This window comes from Pituophis catenifer, unplaced genomic scaffold (assembly GCF_029215685.1).
Source record: "Pituophis catenifer annectens isolate HBS135680 unplaced genomic scaffold, rPitCat1.0.hap2 SCAF_1, whole genome shotgun sequence".
In the NCBI taxonomy this organism is placed as follows: domain Eukaryota; kingdom Metazoa; phylum Chordata; class Lepidosauria; order Squamata; family Colubridae; genus Pituophis; species Pituophis catenifer.
This window is the reverse complement of record NW_027256881.1, coordinates 350,336,597-350,353,371: the sequence shown is the minus strand read 5'-3', so window position 1 is coordinate 350,353,371 and position 16,775 is coordinate 350,336,597. Positions and strand designations below refer to the sequence as shown.

At 43.5% G+C, this 16,775-nt stretch overlaps 1 protein-coding gene across 1 annotated transcript in view; it reads right to left on the bottom strand.

Annotated features, from left to right (window-relative positions):
- Positions 1-765: 765 nt before the first annotated feature.
- LOC139312883 (vomeronasal type-2 receptor 116-like) overlaps positions 766-16,775 on the bottom strand; it is a 40,382-nt gene continuing 24,372 nt past the window's right edge. The window contains exons 5-8 of the mRNA XM_070938063.1: positions 15,865-16,672; positions 1,836-1,970; positions 1,310-1,431; positions 766-798 (exon numbers count right to left, since the gene is read on the bottom strand). Coding sequence (XP_070794164.1) covers positions 766-798; positions 1,310-1,431; positions 1,836-1,970; positions 15,865-16,672 — 1,098 coding nt within the window. The remainder of the gene's footprint in view (positions 799-1,309; positions 1,432-1,835; positions 1,971-15,864; positions 16,673-16,775) is intronic.

Genomic DNA, 16,775 nt, shown 5'->3' with positions numbered 1-16,775 from the left:
CAGGTGAATTGGTATGGGAGGATGCAGACATTTAATCAGGAACTGAAGAAATTCATATGGGGAGCTTCCAATTAAAGTGTCTGCGGACTGAGTCAAAAGCCCCAGAAATTACCTGCCATGACTGGACATCTGAGATCCTCTTTCCAAGCCTCATTATGGTCGGTTGAACTCTGGATCCATGCATTGCATGTAAAGCGTGTGCCAGAGCATAAACGGCATTGTAGATATTGTAACTTTCTCCATTCATTCTTTTTTCAAAAGTGTAATTGGGCAGATTCTGCAGATTCTCCTTTCCTGTACATTGTTTTTCTCCCTTTGGAGGGATCTCTCCTGATTTATGGAACTTGCAGTCATAGACAAATTCCCACCATGGAGGGAGAAAGACATCTCCTTGTGGGTTCAAGGGGTCTAAAGACAGGAGGAAGTGGCTGAATTCAGAGACATCCCTGGAGTGGTCCCTAAAATGCAAGGCCCCATGCAAAGACTTTATATATTGCAATGTTTGTTCAGCTTTCTTCATGCCAAGATTCCAATGCGAAGTTAAGATATAAACTTTTCTAAATGATACTTTCCTGTATTTTTCAAAATAACGTACTGCTCCTATTACAGTGCCAATAACAGCTAAGTCTGCAAAGAAAATAAACACTTCTGCTTTAGACCAGGAATGGAAATTGACAACCATCTTGTTCAGAGCTATTTGAATATTATCCAATTTCAGCATTAGAGCGAAGGCCAGGCAGATCTCCTTCTCCTGGAGCATTGGCATCAACATTGAGAAGAAACGTTCTCCCCTGTCATCTTCAGGGGCAAAAAGACCAACCCAGTTCCACTGGAAATACAGGAGCAGCTGGACTAAACCCACATACTGAGGAGATTCCCTGGGATTAATCCAGAAGAAGGAAGGATAAAGTCTTCTCTCTCCCTGAGAGAACTCAAAGCCAACACCGAGCTGGAGAAAATGAGATTCTTTTTTCAAAGCAAAGTAAAAGTTTCATGCTGACTTTAGTAGTGACCATTGTGTGATTGATGGACTTCCAGTCAGGCTCACTCACTTTGATTGGCAAACTTAATCTCCTTAGCCATTTTTATTGGCTGTGGTATGTCAGAAGACAAGAGAAAAATCAACAACCTGATACAGAGAATAAATGGCACTAAAATGATGGCTACCCTTTAATAAAGGATAATCTAAGAATCACAAGCTCATTATATGTCCCCCAACAAAAAAAACTATCTTTAGTTTAATCTTTGGCTTCTGTGTGTGCTTTTGATCTTTATCTATTCCATACTGTATCCAAGGGAGCTCTCTTACCTGTGGGACCTTAAAGATGCTGAAGATGGAGGCCATCAGCCTTGAGAATTTGGCATTGAGATCACCAATGACGGACAGCAGAGTGTCCGGATAGTCACATTTGTACCCTGGAACCACTTGGCCTCGTGAGGAGAGCATGGAGAGGCTGTTTAAGGAAATCTCAATCTCCCTCTGGAAATGGCGGTAGATGTGGAAGCCAAGAGTGATGTTGGGGAGCAGAAGAAAATCCTTATTGACCTCGGAGACAGCAAACATCAATGCAAGGAACTGCTGGTAGTTACTGGGTATGAGACTGTAGTGAGAAAAATATTGGAGAACATTACAGGAAAGCTTGTGCATGGCTGTAGAATTTGCTTCACTGTTTGGGGGGACATTTATTTATTTTATTTATATTTGAATTTATATACCGCCCTTCTCCCCCTAGGGACTCAGGGTTTTTTTTCAAATGATTTCCCTTGGCTAAACTTGGGTGACTTTGTGAGAAAGGAGACAAGCCTTTCTACAGATATCATGGACTGTTTTATACTCTCTATCATCTCTGCCATATTCACTTTGCTGCAGTGGCTGTAATCCTTTTCAACTGCTCCACTTTCAATGTAATTATTTAAGGTTTCTCTTGGAGCAGCTTCTTCAGGTGTGATAAAGGTTGCTGAACACAGGACTGCAATGGGGGTCACCTCAGAGATTTACTGAAGGCCATTATTCATCATCAATAATGATTCCAATGTTGAGAGGGATTTTTGTAATTCCTGAACAGTTTAAGCGTGTTGAGCTTTTATTCGAATTTTCTGCCAGAAGTTACAGTTCAGATTAATATAATTTGACTTCTTCACTAGGCCAGCACAGCTTCCCTCTTCATTTTTTGCTGTTTATCATCTTCCTGATGAATAGATTGAGAATTCCAGCCTATTTGAAGAGCTTCCTAATTTATCGAGAAAAGCACAAAATATGCACTACACCAGGACAGTTCAAAACACTAGAAGTATTTTTTGAAAAAAGTCCCTGAATGTAAAGCAAAGAAACAATTTATCTCCACGTTTCCCCTTCAGCTGAAACTTACCCCTTTTTAAAAACAAGCTTCACTGTATTAAACTCCAGGACAGGAGACTTGTTAATGATTCCCAAGGGCAAATTCCCACCAATAATGAGATCACCAGGCCTGTAGTAGCTTCCATCTAAATCAATATAATATCTTAACACACACAGGGTTTGCAGCCTCTTTGCTGTAGTTGGAGCCTGGAGAAAGAAGAGCATCAGCATCAGAAGTAGCATGACTCCTGCCCGGTCATTCTTATCACCTTCCCTCCTAGAAAAGAAATCAAGGTTTATGCAGAAACTGATTTGAAGGTTTCTCCTGAAATCTCACTGGAACTTTAGCAGATCAGACACCACCTGTGCCTCCTGAAGGGCACCAGGACAAATTTATAGCAACTATGCTTCCTCTTACCTGTGTTTGGGCTGTGACCATAGAGAGAACAAAGGCATGGGAGTCTCCTCAAACCCAGGAGTGAGCTCTTTGCAACACAGCCTAAGGTGACACGTTGTACCCTCCATCTGGTGAACTCAGAGATAATTTTTAAAGCAGATTTTATCCTGGAAGTTCTTTGTGTCTGGAAATCCACAGGGGATAAATGAAGAATGACTGTTCTTGTGATAATTGCAGGGAAAAGCCATTGACCTGTCCCCTTAGCAACAGCTTCTCTTCATGCAGCAGAATGGAAAACATCTTTGTGTCTCTTGAAATTCCCAGAGCAGATGGAGTCATGGGGAAATGGTGTTGTTGACCTACATGGAAGTGATCCCTGCACACAAGATGGATTTTGGCTTATGCCCTACTTTGGTCAGATAATAGGAGGGCTACTTGGGAATAGTGGCACAAGGCATAAATGGAATCTGAGGAATTCCATTTATATTAACTTCAATTTTTTTGCAAGACTTGAAAATTTCTCTTGCTGTATCCTAAGGGTAGACTTGTCATCCGGGTGTTTCTTTTGGTCTTTGGGGGTGCTGCTCCCCAAATTGCCAGGTCTGAAATTCTGTTCTAGAAGATTCATTCACAGGACCAGTTGGGATCATTACTACTATACCAGCCTTCTTGCTGCACAGCAACTTCCATGTCTGACCTTCTGTAGGGCATTTCTCAGTTGACTGTGGGGTTCCCCAGACTTATGGTCTTTAGAGATGTCCATTTGCCATCCCAGGGGCAGGCCTTAGAGGCATCTCACCATGGCCACCATCATTCTTAGCTCAACTCAAAACTGACCACTTCCAACCTGATCTGAGGAGGAGCTGTCCTTGTCATCTTTGTCCTGGCCAGATCATGGCCTGATGACTTTGAGATTCTTTTATGCTGCCCCTCTCTGCAAGGAGGCTGGATCTCTTTGACCAGTCCACTCTTAGTGACTGATGGGGTTCCAAAGGGAACTGAGGATTATAACCCAGACTCTGCTGCATGGTCCTTCTGAGCCTTGGCCACTACCAGGAATAGGAAAGCTACTGAGACCTTCGATGGGATCGCTTGCATGCAACCTCTCTTGGTCCATTGTCCCCAACATTAAACTGAGGGAGCTGAAAAGGATCTGGAGACATCCAGAGCTCTGCTGAAGGAACATGAGGGATGAATCTAACTGAACATGAGCTAGAGCAGGGGTGTCAAACTCCATTTCACTGAGGGCCAGATCAGGATTGTTGTTGCCTTTAGGGGAGCCAGGAGTGGCATGGCTTTGTGGTTGTGGGTGTCTGGGTGGGTGTGACCAGGGTGGACATGGTGAGCTTGATGTCCCTCATGTTGGGGGGGGGTGGGATCAGGCTGATCCACTGGAGGAGACTCACTGACCCTCTTGGGCCACACGGGGGGTACAGATGGCAGCATGAGTCATCTGATCTTTGAGCTCCCAGGGCACCAGGACTCCACAGCCCTGCCCCACTTCCCTGAGGGGCTGTCTGGGCTCACTTGTCTCCTGATGCTGCTGTGCTCACTCTCCTTGCCCAGTCTGGGCTTCCTGGACTGTGGGGTGGGGCTGAGGGACAGTGGGGCTCCTGCTGGATGACTCTGCTACTGCTGGTGCCACTGCTTGAAGGCGAGGTAGGGGGTGAGACGGGGGTGGCCTGGACGTGGGGTCTCGATGTACGCTGGTGTAGGGCATGTAGGTCAGCTCTGGGCTGAGCTCAGGCAAGGCAGAGTAGGAAGGGGAGTCCTGGCTGCCTCTTGGAGATAGGTCTCCCTGCCCTTCCCATATACTGGGGCCATTGTGGGTGGGGAAGTGGTGGGAGGCTCATCCCACATGTCTGGTGGAGCTGGAGGAAGAGGTTTGGAAAGCACAGGCTGCGCCCCATGGTGGAAGCAACAGCAGCAGGTGGAAGCAGATGCATGGGGGAAGGCATAAGATTTGGTCTGCAAGGGGGCCATGCAACTGCCTGCCCTGTTCCAGCTGGGATGGCCATGGGCAAGCAAAAACAAATGGTGGGACAGAGTGGGTGAGTGAGTGGGCAACCACCTGGTGCGTTCAGCAGGTCTGATCATGTGCCTCCCCCATGGCTCTGCCTCCCCCTTCTGCTTGGAGGGCCAACCTGGCAGTCCCAGTGCTTGGACCCACCTGCCCAGCATGGGCTGTGACTACTGCCAGACGCTGTTGGACCCTGTGCACTCGTCCCCTCCTGTGTGTGGACTGGGGTGGGATTGGCCTTGTGTTTGACATACCTGAGCTAGAGCTTCTATTAAGGCCTACCTCATGGCACTACATGCCTCAAAATGTCAATATTTCTCCATTCTTTTTGCACTTCTTATAACACTGAGTGACACCCGTGGCCTTTTTAAAGATGATCTGGAACCTTCTAGGTAAGGGTCATGTGTAGGTTTTCCTTCAGGCCTCACAGGATGTTATAAAGATGGTGGACCGTAACTTTATATGTTTACAATCTATTAAATAAATGAGCCTCAAGAAGATTTTTAAATTAAACTGTTTTATTTACGAAAATAAACAAAGCCTATTCAACAGAATATCCGTTGTCAGTCTCTTCCTTAAGTATCTTGTCAGCTCTTTCTCCAATCGCCCTGTACGATTGGAGTTTGGGCCTTTCTTCCTCAGAAGGGAGAGGCTTTAGGGACTTCAGCTCTGCCTCTGATCCCGAACTGGGTTAGCCTGCTGGCAAGCAGCTCCTTATATACTGACAGTTAGTGACAGTTAGGGAAGGCATAGAAAAAGCCCCGGAGATTCAAAACCAGGAGCTGCACTCTGATTGGCCTATTCAATTATCTAAGCCAAAGGCCATTAATAGGCACAGCAACTGTGAGGGAATTTTTTTTCCCACACTCACAGAGGAATTCTGGTTGATAAAATTGCTTGGATCTCTTCCCAGTTGGAGGCCAAGCATGGTGTGGATCCTATGGAGAAGGCTGGGGAAAGGACTTACACAATAATTTAGGAACAGTTTGATCTGGTTGATCCCAAGGATGTCGACAAAGTCCATGGGATGTAGTTGTGACCACCTGTGAACTAGATCCATGCCTCCCTGTTAATGACATGGTTGTTAAATGAATCTAGTTTCCCCATTGACCTGGCTTGTTGGAAGGTCAGAAAAGAGGACCCCAGGACACTGCAACGGTCATAAATATGAGCCAGTTGCCAAGGGCCCAAATTTTGACCACATGCCCATGGGAATGCTGCAATGGTCTTAAGTGTGAAAAACAGTCATAAGTCACTTTTTTCAGTGCCTTTGTAACTTTGAATGAGGATGGCCTGTATAATGTCACATAAGGGTTTTAAACTCCTTCTGTGTTTAATTTTTATATTGATTGTATAATTTTTGGTTTTTGGTTTATTTAGATCAATAGGCCAATTTTAAATAGCATATTTTCTCCTTTTATTGTAAGATGTTCTGCACTCAGAAAATAAAATAAATAAAAGAAATCACCGTTGTTGACCCCCACCTGAAACTTCACCTTCGCTGGAGCTCCAGAATTTTCTGCAATGCTGCAGAAACAGCCAGAGGGAAGCAGAACGAATCACTTTGTCACAAGGCCACATGGTGCAATGACAGAAGTGGCCACCATATTCCAAAGGACCACAACAGAATGAGGCCACTGGTGGCTGCTACCAAAATCATGCTGGAAGTGCTTCCTAAGTGAATCTGTCCCATCACTTATGGAACTACATCATTTTTTATGCTTTATAGACCTGTGAACATGGTCAATGGTTGATGCTCCCCTCTTTGCAAAGTGGACAACCCAGCCAGGCCATGGCAGGAGTGATCACGATTGCCTTTTGACTCCCTTTGAGCTGCCCCACTTTGGTGGAAGTGCATAAAATGAGCATGTAGGCCAGACAGATCTGCCCCCACCATGCAGCAGCCAATCCAGTGCTTCAGTTTGGTGACCAATTCTATGGCCTGGGGTGTCCAGTTTGCAAAGAGAGGCCTGCAAGCTGTAGCCTGCTATCAATACAGGACAGGACTGGGCTCTCTGTACAGTTATCTGGGAGGAAAAATAATTCAATCTCTCCTGGAGTGACAGAGCCTTTAATTTAGGAAGCATCATCTATGGCTCTCCAGTTGGGACCACCAGTTGTATAATGCCTTTGTTGGCCTTGCTGGTGGACAGAATGTCAGCTATCCCATCTTAGACATTTAGGAAAGAAAAATCCTTGACTCTATTTGTATAGTTGGGTATACTTTTACTAAAAGTCAAGTGGTTGCAGTGTAAGCAAAGTCAGATCTGAAGTTTCCCGCATAAACCATGTGATTTTCCCTTCTCCCAGGACCTTCCCCATATGTCATCCTGTTAGTGTCCAATGAGGTTAAAATGAGCTGTTTTGGTTTCTAAAGTTTGGAGCCTGTTTGGTGGCCCTTTGCATTCTGTTCCCATGCCTCTGTCCTTGGATCGTTCAGGCATTGTCTCTGGTTGCCTCTTCTGCTTCCTATCATTCCCCCCTTCCCTATCTCCCTCCTCTCATCCTTGATGGCAGATCTGACCTAGAGCCTGTTACTGTCTGCAACCCACATGGCCCCGATCCCTCTTTGCTGAGAGTGATTCTCATGTGGGGGGCAATGAAAAAAATGGGGAATGCGCCCCAAGTCCAGGAGTCAATAGAGGAAGAGGAGGTTGGTGCAGTGGGAAGGACCTTCTGAGAATGTTTTTTTTCTGAGAACAGTTGAGACACGCAGGGCTAATTGTCTGATGTTGCAAATCTGCCAGAGCAATTTGTACTACAATGTATCACCCAGGGTGAGGCAGTGGAGGAGAGTGGCTGGGGAGGGGTGGCTAGAGAGAATCAGTGGGGGGGGGGGGCTGATGGGGAAGAGCTACCAGGGAGAGACTGATGGTGAGGGGTGGCTATGATGGGTTAGCTGAAATGGGGTGGCTGGGGTGAGACGGCCGGGGCAAGGCGACTGCATGCAATTGTCCCATTCCCATCAGTGTGTTGGGTTGCAAAGTTACTATTTCATCATTGTTGCTAAACAAGCACAATCTGTCATGTTGATGTAGCTATTACAACTGCTTAAGCCTTCAGGCTCCAAATGCAGGACCAAAAACCAATAATCAAGTCTCAGAGTAGAATTGCTTGTTAAGAGTGTGCCCAGGATACATTTTCTCCAGAGAATAGTGGGAGGAACCCTTGAAGAGCAAAGATTGCACTCATATTTATACATTTGAGAAAGAAGGAGAAAATGATTTATGCATAAGGAATAGATGATGTAAGCATACCTATTCATAATTAACAAACTATCAATTATGTTGCCACTCTTCTATTGTTATTATCTTCAACAGAGAAATATTCTCTTAATAAAAAAAAGTATGTCAGTTACGTTGCCATAGAAATTTTGATAAAGCTTATTGAAAATCAGAGAATTTGAGTTTGCTATTTTATGGACCAGTTAGCACACATTCCTCCATTGTTTTCTATTTCCCACATGAGAGGCCATTTTATGGAAAGGGAGATGTTATTAAAAAGAACTGAATACTGGTAGAGAACTCTATAAAGCCTCTGACGTCTAAGGAAACAACCATATAGGCCTAAAAACACTGATTCCAACTCTTTAAAACACTATTTTAAAAAATAATTAAATTAAAAAGAATGGAATGAGAAAGTGTCCTTCTTGAAATAATGAATAGATCTTTAATAACTAGTTTTCCATCAACATCAGGCACTGGACAACACGAGGATATTTTGAAGACATGATAAACAAAAGGCTGGGTGATTGCTGTTGACCACAGGTAAATTCTAACCAGTTGCAGCATTTGATAAGGAATTTTTTAATGGAGAAATTACTCTTTGATGACATCATATTCTAAACATGCCACAAAGAGAAATATAAATGAGGCAGATCCCGGCATTAGTTAGAAATTTTTGTTTCTTACTATATTTTCTCTACAATTGAGATCGGGCCTCAGCAGAATAATGTAGCATTTGGGGAAAAAAATACAAGCCAACAGAGCAGCTCCAGAGGCCAAATGCTGTAGCCGAAGGGTAGCAATTGTCATCCGGGTGTCTCTTTTGGTCTTTTGGGGTGCTGCTCCCCAAATTTCCAGGTCTGAAATTCTTTTCTTGAAGATTCATTCACAGGACCAGTTGGAATTGTTGCCATTGTACTGCAGGGCAACCTCCCTGTCTGAGCCTCTGGAGGGCATTTCACAGTTGACTGTGGGGTTCCCCAGATTTATGGTCTTGAGCGATGTCCATTTGCCATCCCAGGGGCAGGCCTTACAGCATCTCAAAATGGCCACCATCCTTCTTGGCTCAACTCAAAGCAGACCACTTCCAATGGGATCTGAGGAGGAGCTAACCTGGTCCCCTTTGTCGTGGCCAGATCATGGCCTGATGGCTTTGAGGTTGTTTGATGCTGCCTCTGTCTGCAGGGAGGCCACATCTATTTGACCAGTCCAATCTTAGTGACTGATGGGGTTCCACAGGCTCTGCTCCATGGTCCTTCTGAGGCCTTGGCCACTACCTGGAATAGGAAAGCTACTGAGGCCTTGGAAAGGATCACTCGCATGTAACCTCTCTTGGTCCATTGTTCCCAACATGCCCCATCATTCAATTGAGGGAGCTGAAAAGGATCAAGAGACATCCAGAGCTCTGCTGAAGGAACATGAGGGATGAAACTGACTGAACATGAGCTAGATCAGGGGTGTCAAATTCCATTTCATTGAGGGTCAGATGAGGATTGTTGTTGCCCTTGGGGGGCTGGGGTGGTGGTGACTGGGTGGTTGCAGCTGCCTGGGTGGGCATGGCCAGTGTGGGTGTGGCCAGTTCAATGTCCCTTGTGTTGGGGGTAGGACCAGGGTGGGTGCCAGGCCCTGATCCACTGGAGGACTCTCACTGATCCTCTCAGGCCACATGGGCAGGCCCTGGAGGGCAGCATGGGCTGCCTGGAGCCCTGGGCAGCAGGTACCCAACACTTGAGTTCCCAGGGCACCGGGATTCTACTGCCCAGCCCCACTTCCCTGAGGGGATGCCCGGGCCTGCTTGCCTCCTGATCCTGGCTGCTGCTGCTAGTGGTGCCACTGCTGCAAGGCAAGGCAGGAAGGAAACCAGGGTGGCCTGGCTGTGGGGCCCCAAGATACAAGCAGTGTGTGTGGGTCAGCTCTGGAGCTTTGCTCGTGTGCGGAAGAGTGGGGAGGGGAGTCTCAGCTGCTTCTTGGGGATGGGGCCTTCCTGCCCTCCTGGACTCACAACTCTTTCTAGTTGCATAACTTCTTAAAGTGTGCCAGTTGGACCTTTTCCTGGATTGTGATTCCCTGGGCTCAGTCACTCATGCCCTGGTCCTCTTGCATTTGAATTCACACAATGGGCTCTACATAGGGCTACCTTTGAAGAGCATTTGGAAGCTACAGCTGGTGCTGAATGAAGCAGGGTGGACAATGTTATCTATCCCTAGAATGGCTCATGTCATAGCCCTGTTTTACAAGCTGCATTGGTCTCTGCTTTGCATCCGTGTCCAACTGAAGGTTTGGGTTATCACATTGAAAGTCCTCCATGGCATCCTCTTTGAAACAATAAACACATCTTTTTGCAGTTTAACGTTTTTTATTAGGTTATTAGATAAAATACAAAATACAAAAGTAAATAGGAAGACACACTGTGTGTGAGGGGGAAACAGGGAGAGAAAAACAAGGAATAGAATAGAATAACAGAGTTGGAAGGGACTTTGGAGGTCTTCTAGTCCAACCCCCTGCCCAGGCAAGAAATCCTATACCAGGAGAAATTGGGGAAAAGAAAAGAAGAAACATTGACTTCTGACTCCCTCTGTTGAAGAAAAAAAAGCATTAACTTCAAACCACAACTTTTTGTTTTTCCATAGTAATATAAACTATCCATTTCTATAAAAACATATCAACCTAATCGGTAAAACCCAAAATCAAAGTTTCATTTTTTTCCACCTCAAGCACAAAGTTCAGAAGCGGTTTCCATGTGGAAATAAAGGTACTTATATTCTTTCCTTTAACCAAAATGATCAATTTTGCCACTTCTTCCAACTCCATCAGCTTCTGTAGCCATTCCTCCATAGTGGGAATCTAAGTGTCCTTCCATTTTTGTGCATATAATAGTCCTGCTGCTGTCAATATCTATAAAATCAAAATTTTTCTCCAAGTCTTTTTCCATTAAACCGAAAGGAAAAGTTTCTGGTTCCATTTTTACTTTCATTTGAAGAATATTCTGTATTATAATATGAACCTTACTCCAAAATTTCTTTGCTTTATCACATGTCCACCATAAATGGGAAAACTTCCTTTTTTCTTTTACACTTCCAACATTCATTTCATCGGTCTCTCTTGATTTTATGATTTTATGGTTGGTTTTAAATTTTGATATGGATTTTAAATTGATAAATTTTAAACTATGGGCCAAATTTAATTATTTTAAATCTATTTTTTAATCGTATTTATGTATAAATGTTTTTATTTTGGCTGTTCACCGCCCTGAGTCCGAAAGGAGAAGGGCGGTATAGAAATTCAAATAATAAATAATAATAATAAAAAATAATTTGAAATACCGTTATACATTCTGGATAACTTATCTGGTGTTAAATGCCTGCGATACATCATCTTATAAAATTTTTCTTTTAAATTATAGTTTAGTGTAAATTTTAAACCTTTCATCCGCATATTTTCTAATTGTTCAAGATCACATTATATCCAAAATTCCTTAGCCAGTGAATCATACAGTGCTTTACATGTTCACTTTCCAAATTCAATTTCAATAACATTTTATAAATCTTAGCAATAATATGTTCATCACTACCACACAGTAATATTTCCAATTCATTCTTTAGCAAAATCAAACCCACAACTCTTTTTATTTGATTTAAGCCATTCTTTCAGTTCTTGATATGTAAACCAATGGCAAACATACCCTTCTAATTCAAATTCTTCCCTCAACTTTAAGGTAGGTTCACCAGAGTTGAAAGATAATATTTTAACATACGTCCAGCGCTCTGGCTTCGCCACCATTTATTTTCTTAAAAAAGCTTCTTGAGAGGACACCCAAAGAGGCAACTTCATATAGAACCTTGTTTTATATTTATTCCAAACTCTAAGTATGGCACATCTAGCAAAGTAATTATTAAAATCAACATTAACTTTAACTTTATCATACCATAAATAAACAAACCTTAATTCCTGTCCCCCTAATCCAAGTAGCCTCTTATTCTGGAGGTTCACCCACTCTTTTAACCAGGCCAGACAACATGCCTCAAAATACAATTTCAAGTTTGGAAAACCCAAGCCCCCTTTTTCCTGAGCATCTTGCGGTAGTTTGTATCAGATTCTTGGTTTTTTCCTTTGCCATATAAACTTAGAAATATCCAAAATAATAAACACATCTTTAACGAGAAGTTTTCCTTCCATACAGGGCACTGGACCTCACTAAGGACACTTTGAAAACATGAAAAACAAAAGACTGACCAGAGGAATATTGTAAGCAAGGATAAGGAATTCTTTTATGGATAAATTCCTCCTTCATGTCATCATTTATTAGAAATCTTATCACATTCTAAACAAGCCAGAAAGACAAATATAAATGAGGCAACTCCTTGCCTTGGTTAGATATTCTTGTTTCTTACTATATTTTCTCTACAATTGAGATCGGGCCTCAGCAGAATAATGTAGCATTTGGGGAAAAAAATACAAGTCAAAAGAGCAGCTCCAGAGGCCAAATGCTGTAGCCGAAGGGTAGCAATTGTCATCCGGGTGTCTCTTTTGGTCTTTTGGGGTGCTGCTCCCCAAATTTCCAGGTTTGAAATTCTTTTCTTGAAGATTCATTCACAGGACCAGTTGGAATTGTTGCCATTGTACTGCAGGGCAACCTCCCTGTCTGAGCCTCTGGAGGGCATTTCACAGTTGACTGTGGGGTTCCCCAGACTTATGGTCTTGAGAAATGTCAGTATGCCATCCCTGGGGCAGGCCTTACAGCATCTCAAAATGGCCACCATCCTTCTTGGCTCAACTCAAAGCAGACCACTTCCAATGGGATCTGAGGAGGAGCTAACCTGGTCCCCTTTGTCCTGGCCAGATCATGGCCTGATGGCTTTGAAGTTGTTTTATGCTGCCTCTGTCTGCAGGGAGGCCACATCTATTTGACCAGTCCACTCTTAGTGACTGATGGGGTTCCACAGGCTCTGCTCCATGGTCCTTCTGAGGCCTTGGCCACTACCTGGAATAGGAAAGCTACTGAGGCCTTCGATGGGATCAATCACATGCAACCTCTCTTGGTCCATTGTTCCCAACATGCCCCATCATTCAATTGAGAGAGCTGAAAAGGATCAAGAGACATCCAGAGCTCTGCTGAAGGGACATGAGGGATGAAACTGACTGAACATGAGCTAGATCAGGGGTGTCAAATTCCATTTCATTGAGGGTCAGATCAGGATTGTTGTTGCCCTTGGGGGGCCGGGGTGGTGGTGACTGGGTGGTTGCAGCTGCCTGGGTGGGCATGGCCAGTGTGGGTGTGGCCAGTTCAATGTCCCTTGTGTTGGGGATGGGACCAGGGTGGGTGCCAGGCCCTGATCCACTGGCGGACTCTCATTGATCCTCTCAGGCCATGTGGGCAGGCCCTGGAGGGCAACATGGGTTGCCTGGGTCCTTGGGCAGCAGGTACCCAACCCTTGAGTTCTCAGGGCACCGGGACTCTACTGCCCAGCCCCACTTCCCTGAGGGGATGCCCGGGCCTGCTTGCCTCCTGATCCTGGCTGCTGCTGCTAGTGGTGCCACTGCTGCAAGGCAAGGCAGGAAGGAAACCGGGGTGGCCTGGCTGTGGGGCCCCAAGATACAAGCAGTGTGTGTGGGTCAGCTCTGGAGCTTTGCTCGTGTGCGGAAGAGTGGGGAGGGGAGTCCCAGCTGCTTCTTGGGGATGGGGCCTTCCTGCCCTCCTGGACTCACAACTCTTTCTAGTTGCATAACTTCTTAAAGTGTGCCAGTTGGACTTTTTCCTGGATCATGATTCCCTGGGCTCAGTCACTCATGCCCTGGTCCTCTTGCATTTGAATTCACACAATGGGCTCTACATAGGGCTACCTTTGAAGAGCATTTGGAAGCTACAGCTGGTGCTGAATGAAGCAGGGTGGACAATGTTATCTATCCCTAGAATGGCTCATGTCATAGCCCTGTTTTACAAGCTGCATTGGTTTCTGCTTTGCATCCATGTCCAACTGAAGGTTTGGGTTATCAAATTGAAGGTCCTCCATGGCATCCTCTTTGATACAATAAACACATCTTTTTGCAGTTTAACGTTTTTTATTAGGTTATTAGATAAAATACAAAATACAAAAATAAATAGGAAGACACACTGTGTATGAGGGGGAAACAGGGAGAGAAAAACGAGGAATAGAATAGAATAATAGAGTTGGAAGGGACCTTGGAGGTCTTCTAGTCCAACCCCCTGCCCAGGCAAGAAACCCTACACCAGGAGAAATTGGGGAAAAGAAAAGAAGAAACATTGACTTCTGACTCCCTCTGTTGAAGAAAAAAAAAAGCATTAACTTCAAACCACAACTTTTTGTTTTTCCATAGTAATATAAACTATCCATTTCTATAAAAACATATCAATCTAATCGGTAAAACCCAAAATCAAAGTTTCATTTTTTTCCACCTCAAGCACAAAGTTCGGAAGCAGTTTCCATGTGGAAATAAAGGTACCTATATTCTTTCCTTTAACCAAAATGATCAATTTTGCCACTTCTGCCAACTCCATCAGCTTCTGTAGCCATTCCTCCATATTGGGAATCTAAGTGTCATTCCATTTTTGTGCATATAATACTCTTGCTGCTGTCAATATCTATAAGATCAAAATTTTTCTCCAAGTCTTTTTCCATTAAACCCAAATGAAAAGTTTCTGGTTTCATTTTTACTTTCATTTGAAGAATATTCTATATTGTAATATGAACCTTACTCCAAAATTTCTTTGCTTTATCACATGTCCACCATAAATGGGAAAACTTCCTTTTTTCTTTTACACGTCCAACATTCATTTGAAATACCGTTATACATTCTGGATAACTTATCTGGTGTTAAATTCCTGCGATACATCACCTTATAAAATTTTTCTTTTAAATTATAGTTTAGTGTAAATTTTAAACCTTTCATCCGCATATTTTCTAATTGTTCAAGATCACATTATATCCGAAATCCCTTAGCCAGTGAATCATACAGTGCTTTACATGTTCACTTTCCAAATTCAATTTCAATAACATTTTATAAATCTTAGCAGTAATATGCTCATCACTACCACACAGTAATATTTCCAATTCATTCTTTAGCAAAATCAAACCCACAACTCTTTTTATTTGATTTAAGCCATTCTTTCAGTTCTTGATATGTAAACCAATGGCAAACATACCCTTCTAATTCAAATTCTTCCCTCAACTTTAAGGTAGGTTCACCAGAGTTGAAAGATAATATTTTACCACACGTCCAGCGGTCTGGCTTCGCCACCATTTATTTTCTTAAAAAAGCTTCTTGAGGGGACACCCAAAGAGGCAACTTCGTATAGAACCTTGTTTTATATTTATTCCAAACTTTAAGTATGGCACATCTAGCAAAGTAATTATTAAAATCAAAATTAACTTTAACTTTATCATACCATAAATAACCAAACCTTAATTCCTGGCCCCCTAATCCAAGTAGCCTCTTATTCTGGAGGTTCACCCACTCTTTTAACCAGGCCAGACAACATGCCTCAAAATACAATTTCAAGTCTGGAAAACCCAACCCCCCTTTTTCCTGAGCATCTTGCAGTAGTTTGTATCAGATTCTTGGTTTTTTCCTTTGCCATATAAACTTAGAAATATCCAAAATAATAAACACATCTTTAACTAGAAGTTTTCCTTCCATACAGGGCACTGGACCTCACTAAGGACACTTTGAAAACATGAAAAACAAAAGACTGACCCGAGGAATATTGTAAGCAAGGATAAGGAATTCTTTTATGGATAAATTCCTCCTTCATGTCATCATTTATTAGAAATCTTATCACATTCTAAACATGCCAGAAAGACAAATATAAATGAGGCAACTCCTTGCCTTGGTTAGATATTCTTGTTTCTTACTATATTTTCTCTACAATTGAGATCGGGCCTCAGCAGAATAATGTAGCATTTGGGGAAAAAAATACAAGTCAAAAGAGCAGCTCCAGAGGCCAAAATGGAGAAGATCTCCACAGCCACCATGGATTTCCCTTTGGTGCTCAGGTAGGTGGGGAGGAAGGTGATCCAAACACTGCAAAAGACCAGCATGGAAAAAGTAATGAACTTGGCTTCATTAAAACTATCAGGCAATTTCCTAGCTAGAAATGCCACTGTGAAACTGATGAAGGCCAAAAAAGCTAGATAGATGAGGACAATGTAAAACATTACAGCTGAGCCTTGCTTACATTCCAAGATGATCTCTCCAAACAAGGAATGGAAATCCATGTTGGGAAATGGAGGAGAGGTTCCCATCCAGGTGACACAAAGGACTGCTTGGACCAGAGGACAGACCAAGACAATGGAGTAAGTCAGTGGTTTTCCTAAGAGTTTCCTTGTCTTGTTCCCTGGCTTGGTGGCCACGAAGGCCAGAACCACCATGACAGTTTTTGCCAACACAGCAGAAACTGCCAGGGAAAAGAGAATGGCAAAGGCAGATTGTTGGAAGAGACAGGTGATCTTCCCTGGCTGACCAATGAAGAGGAAGGAGCAGAGGAAGCAGAACAGGAGGGAGACCAGCAGGATGTAGGTGAGTTCTCTGTTGTTGGCTTTAACAATTGGTGTGTCATGATATTTATAGAAAATCACCAGGACTGCAGATGTGCTCATAGAGAGAAAAAGAGTGAGAGAAACTAAAGTGTATCCCAGGGTGTCTTGATAGGCAAGGAAGTGGATCTTCTTGGCAATGCAGTGGTCCTTGTCCTTCTTGGGATATTGGTCTTCTGGGCAGGGTTCACAGTGAGCAGCATCTGAAATCAAGAATCTTTGTTTAAGAATTCATTCATTCAAG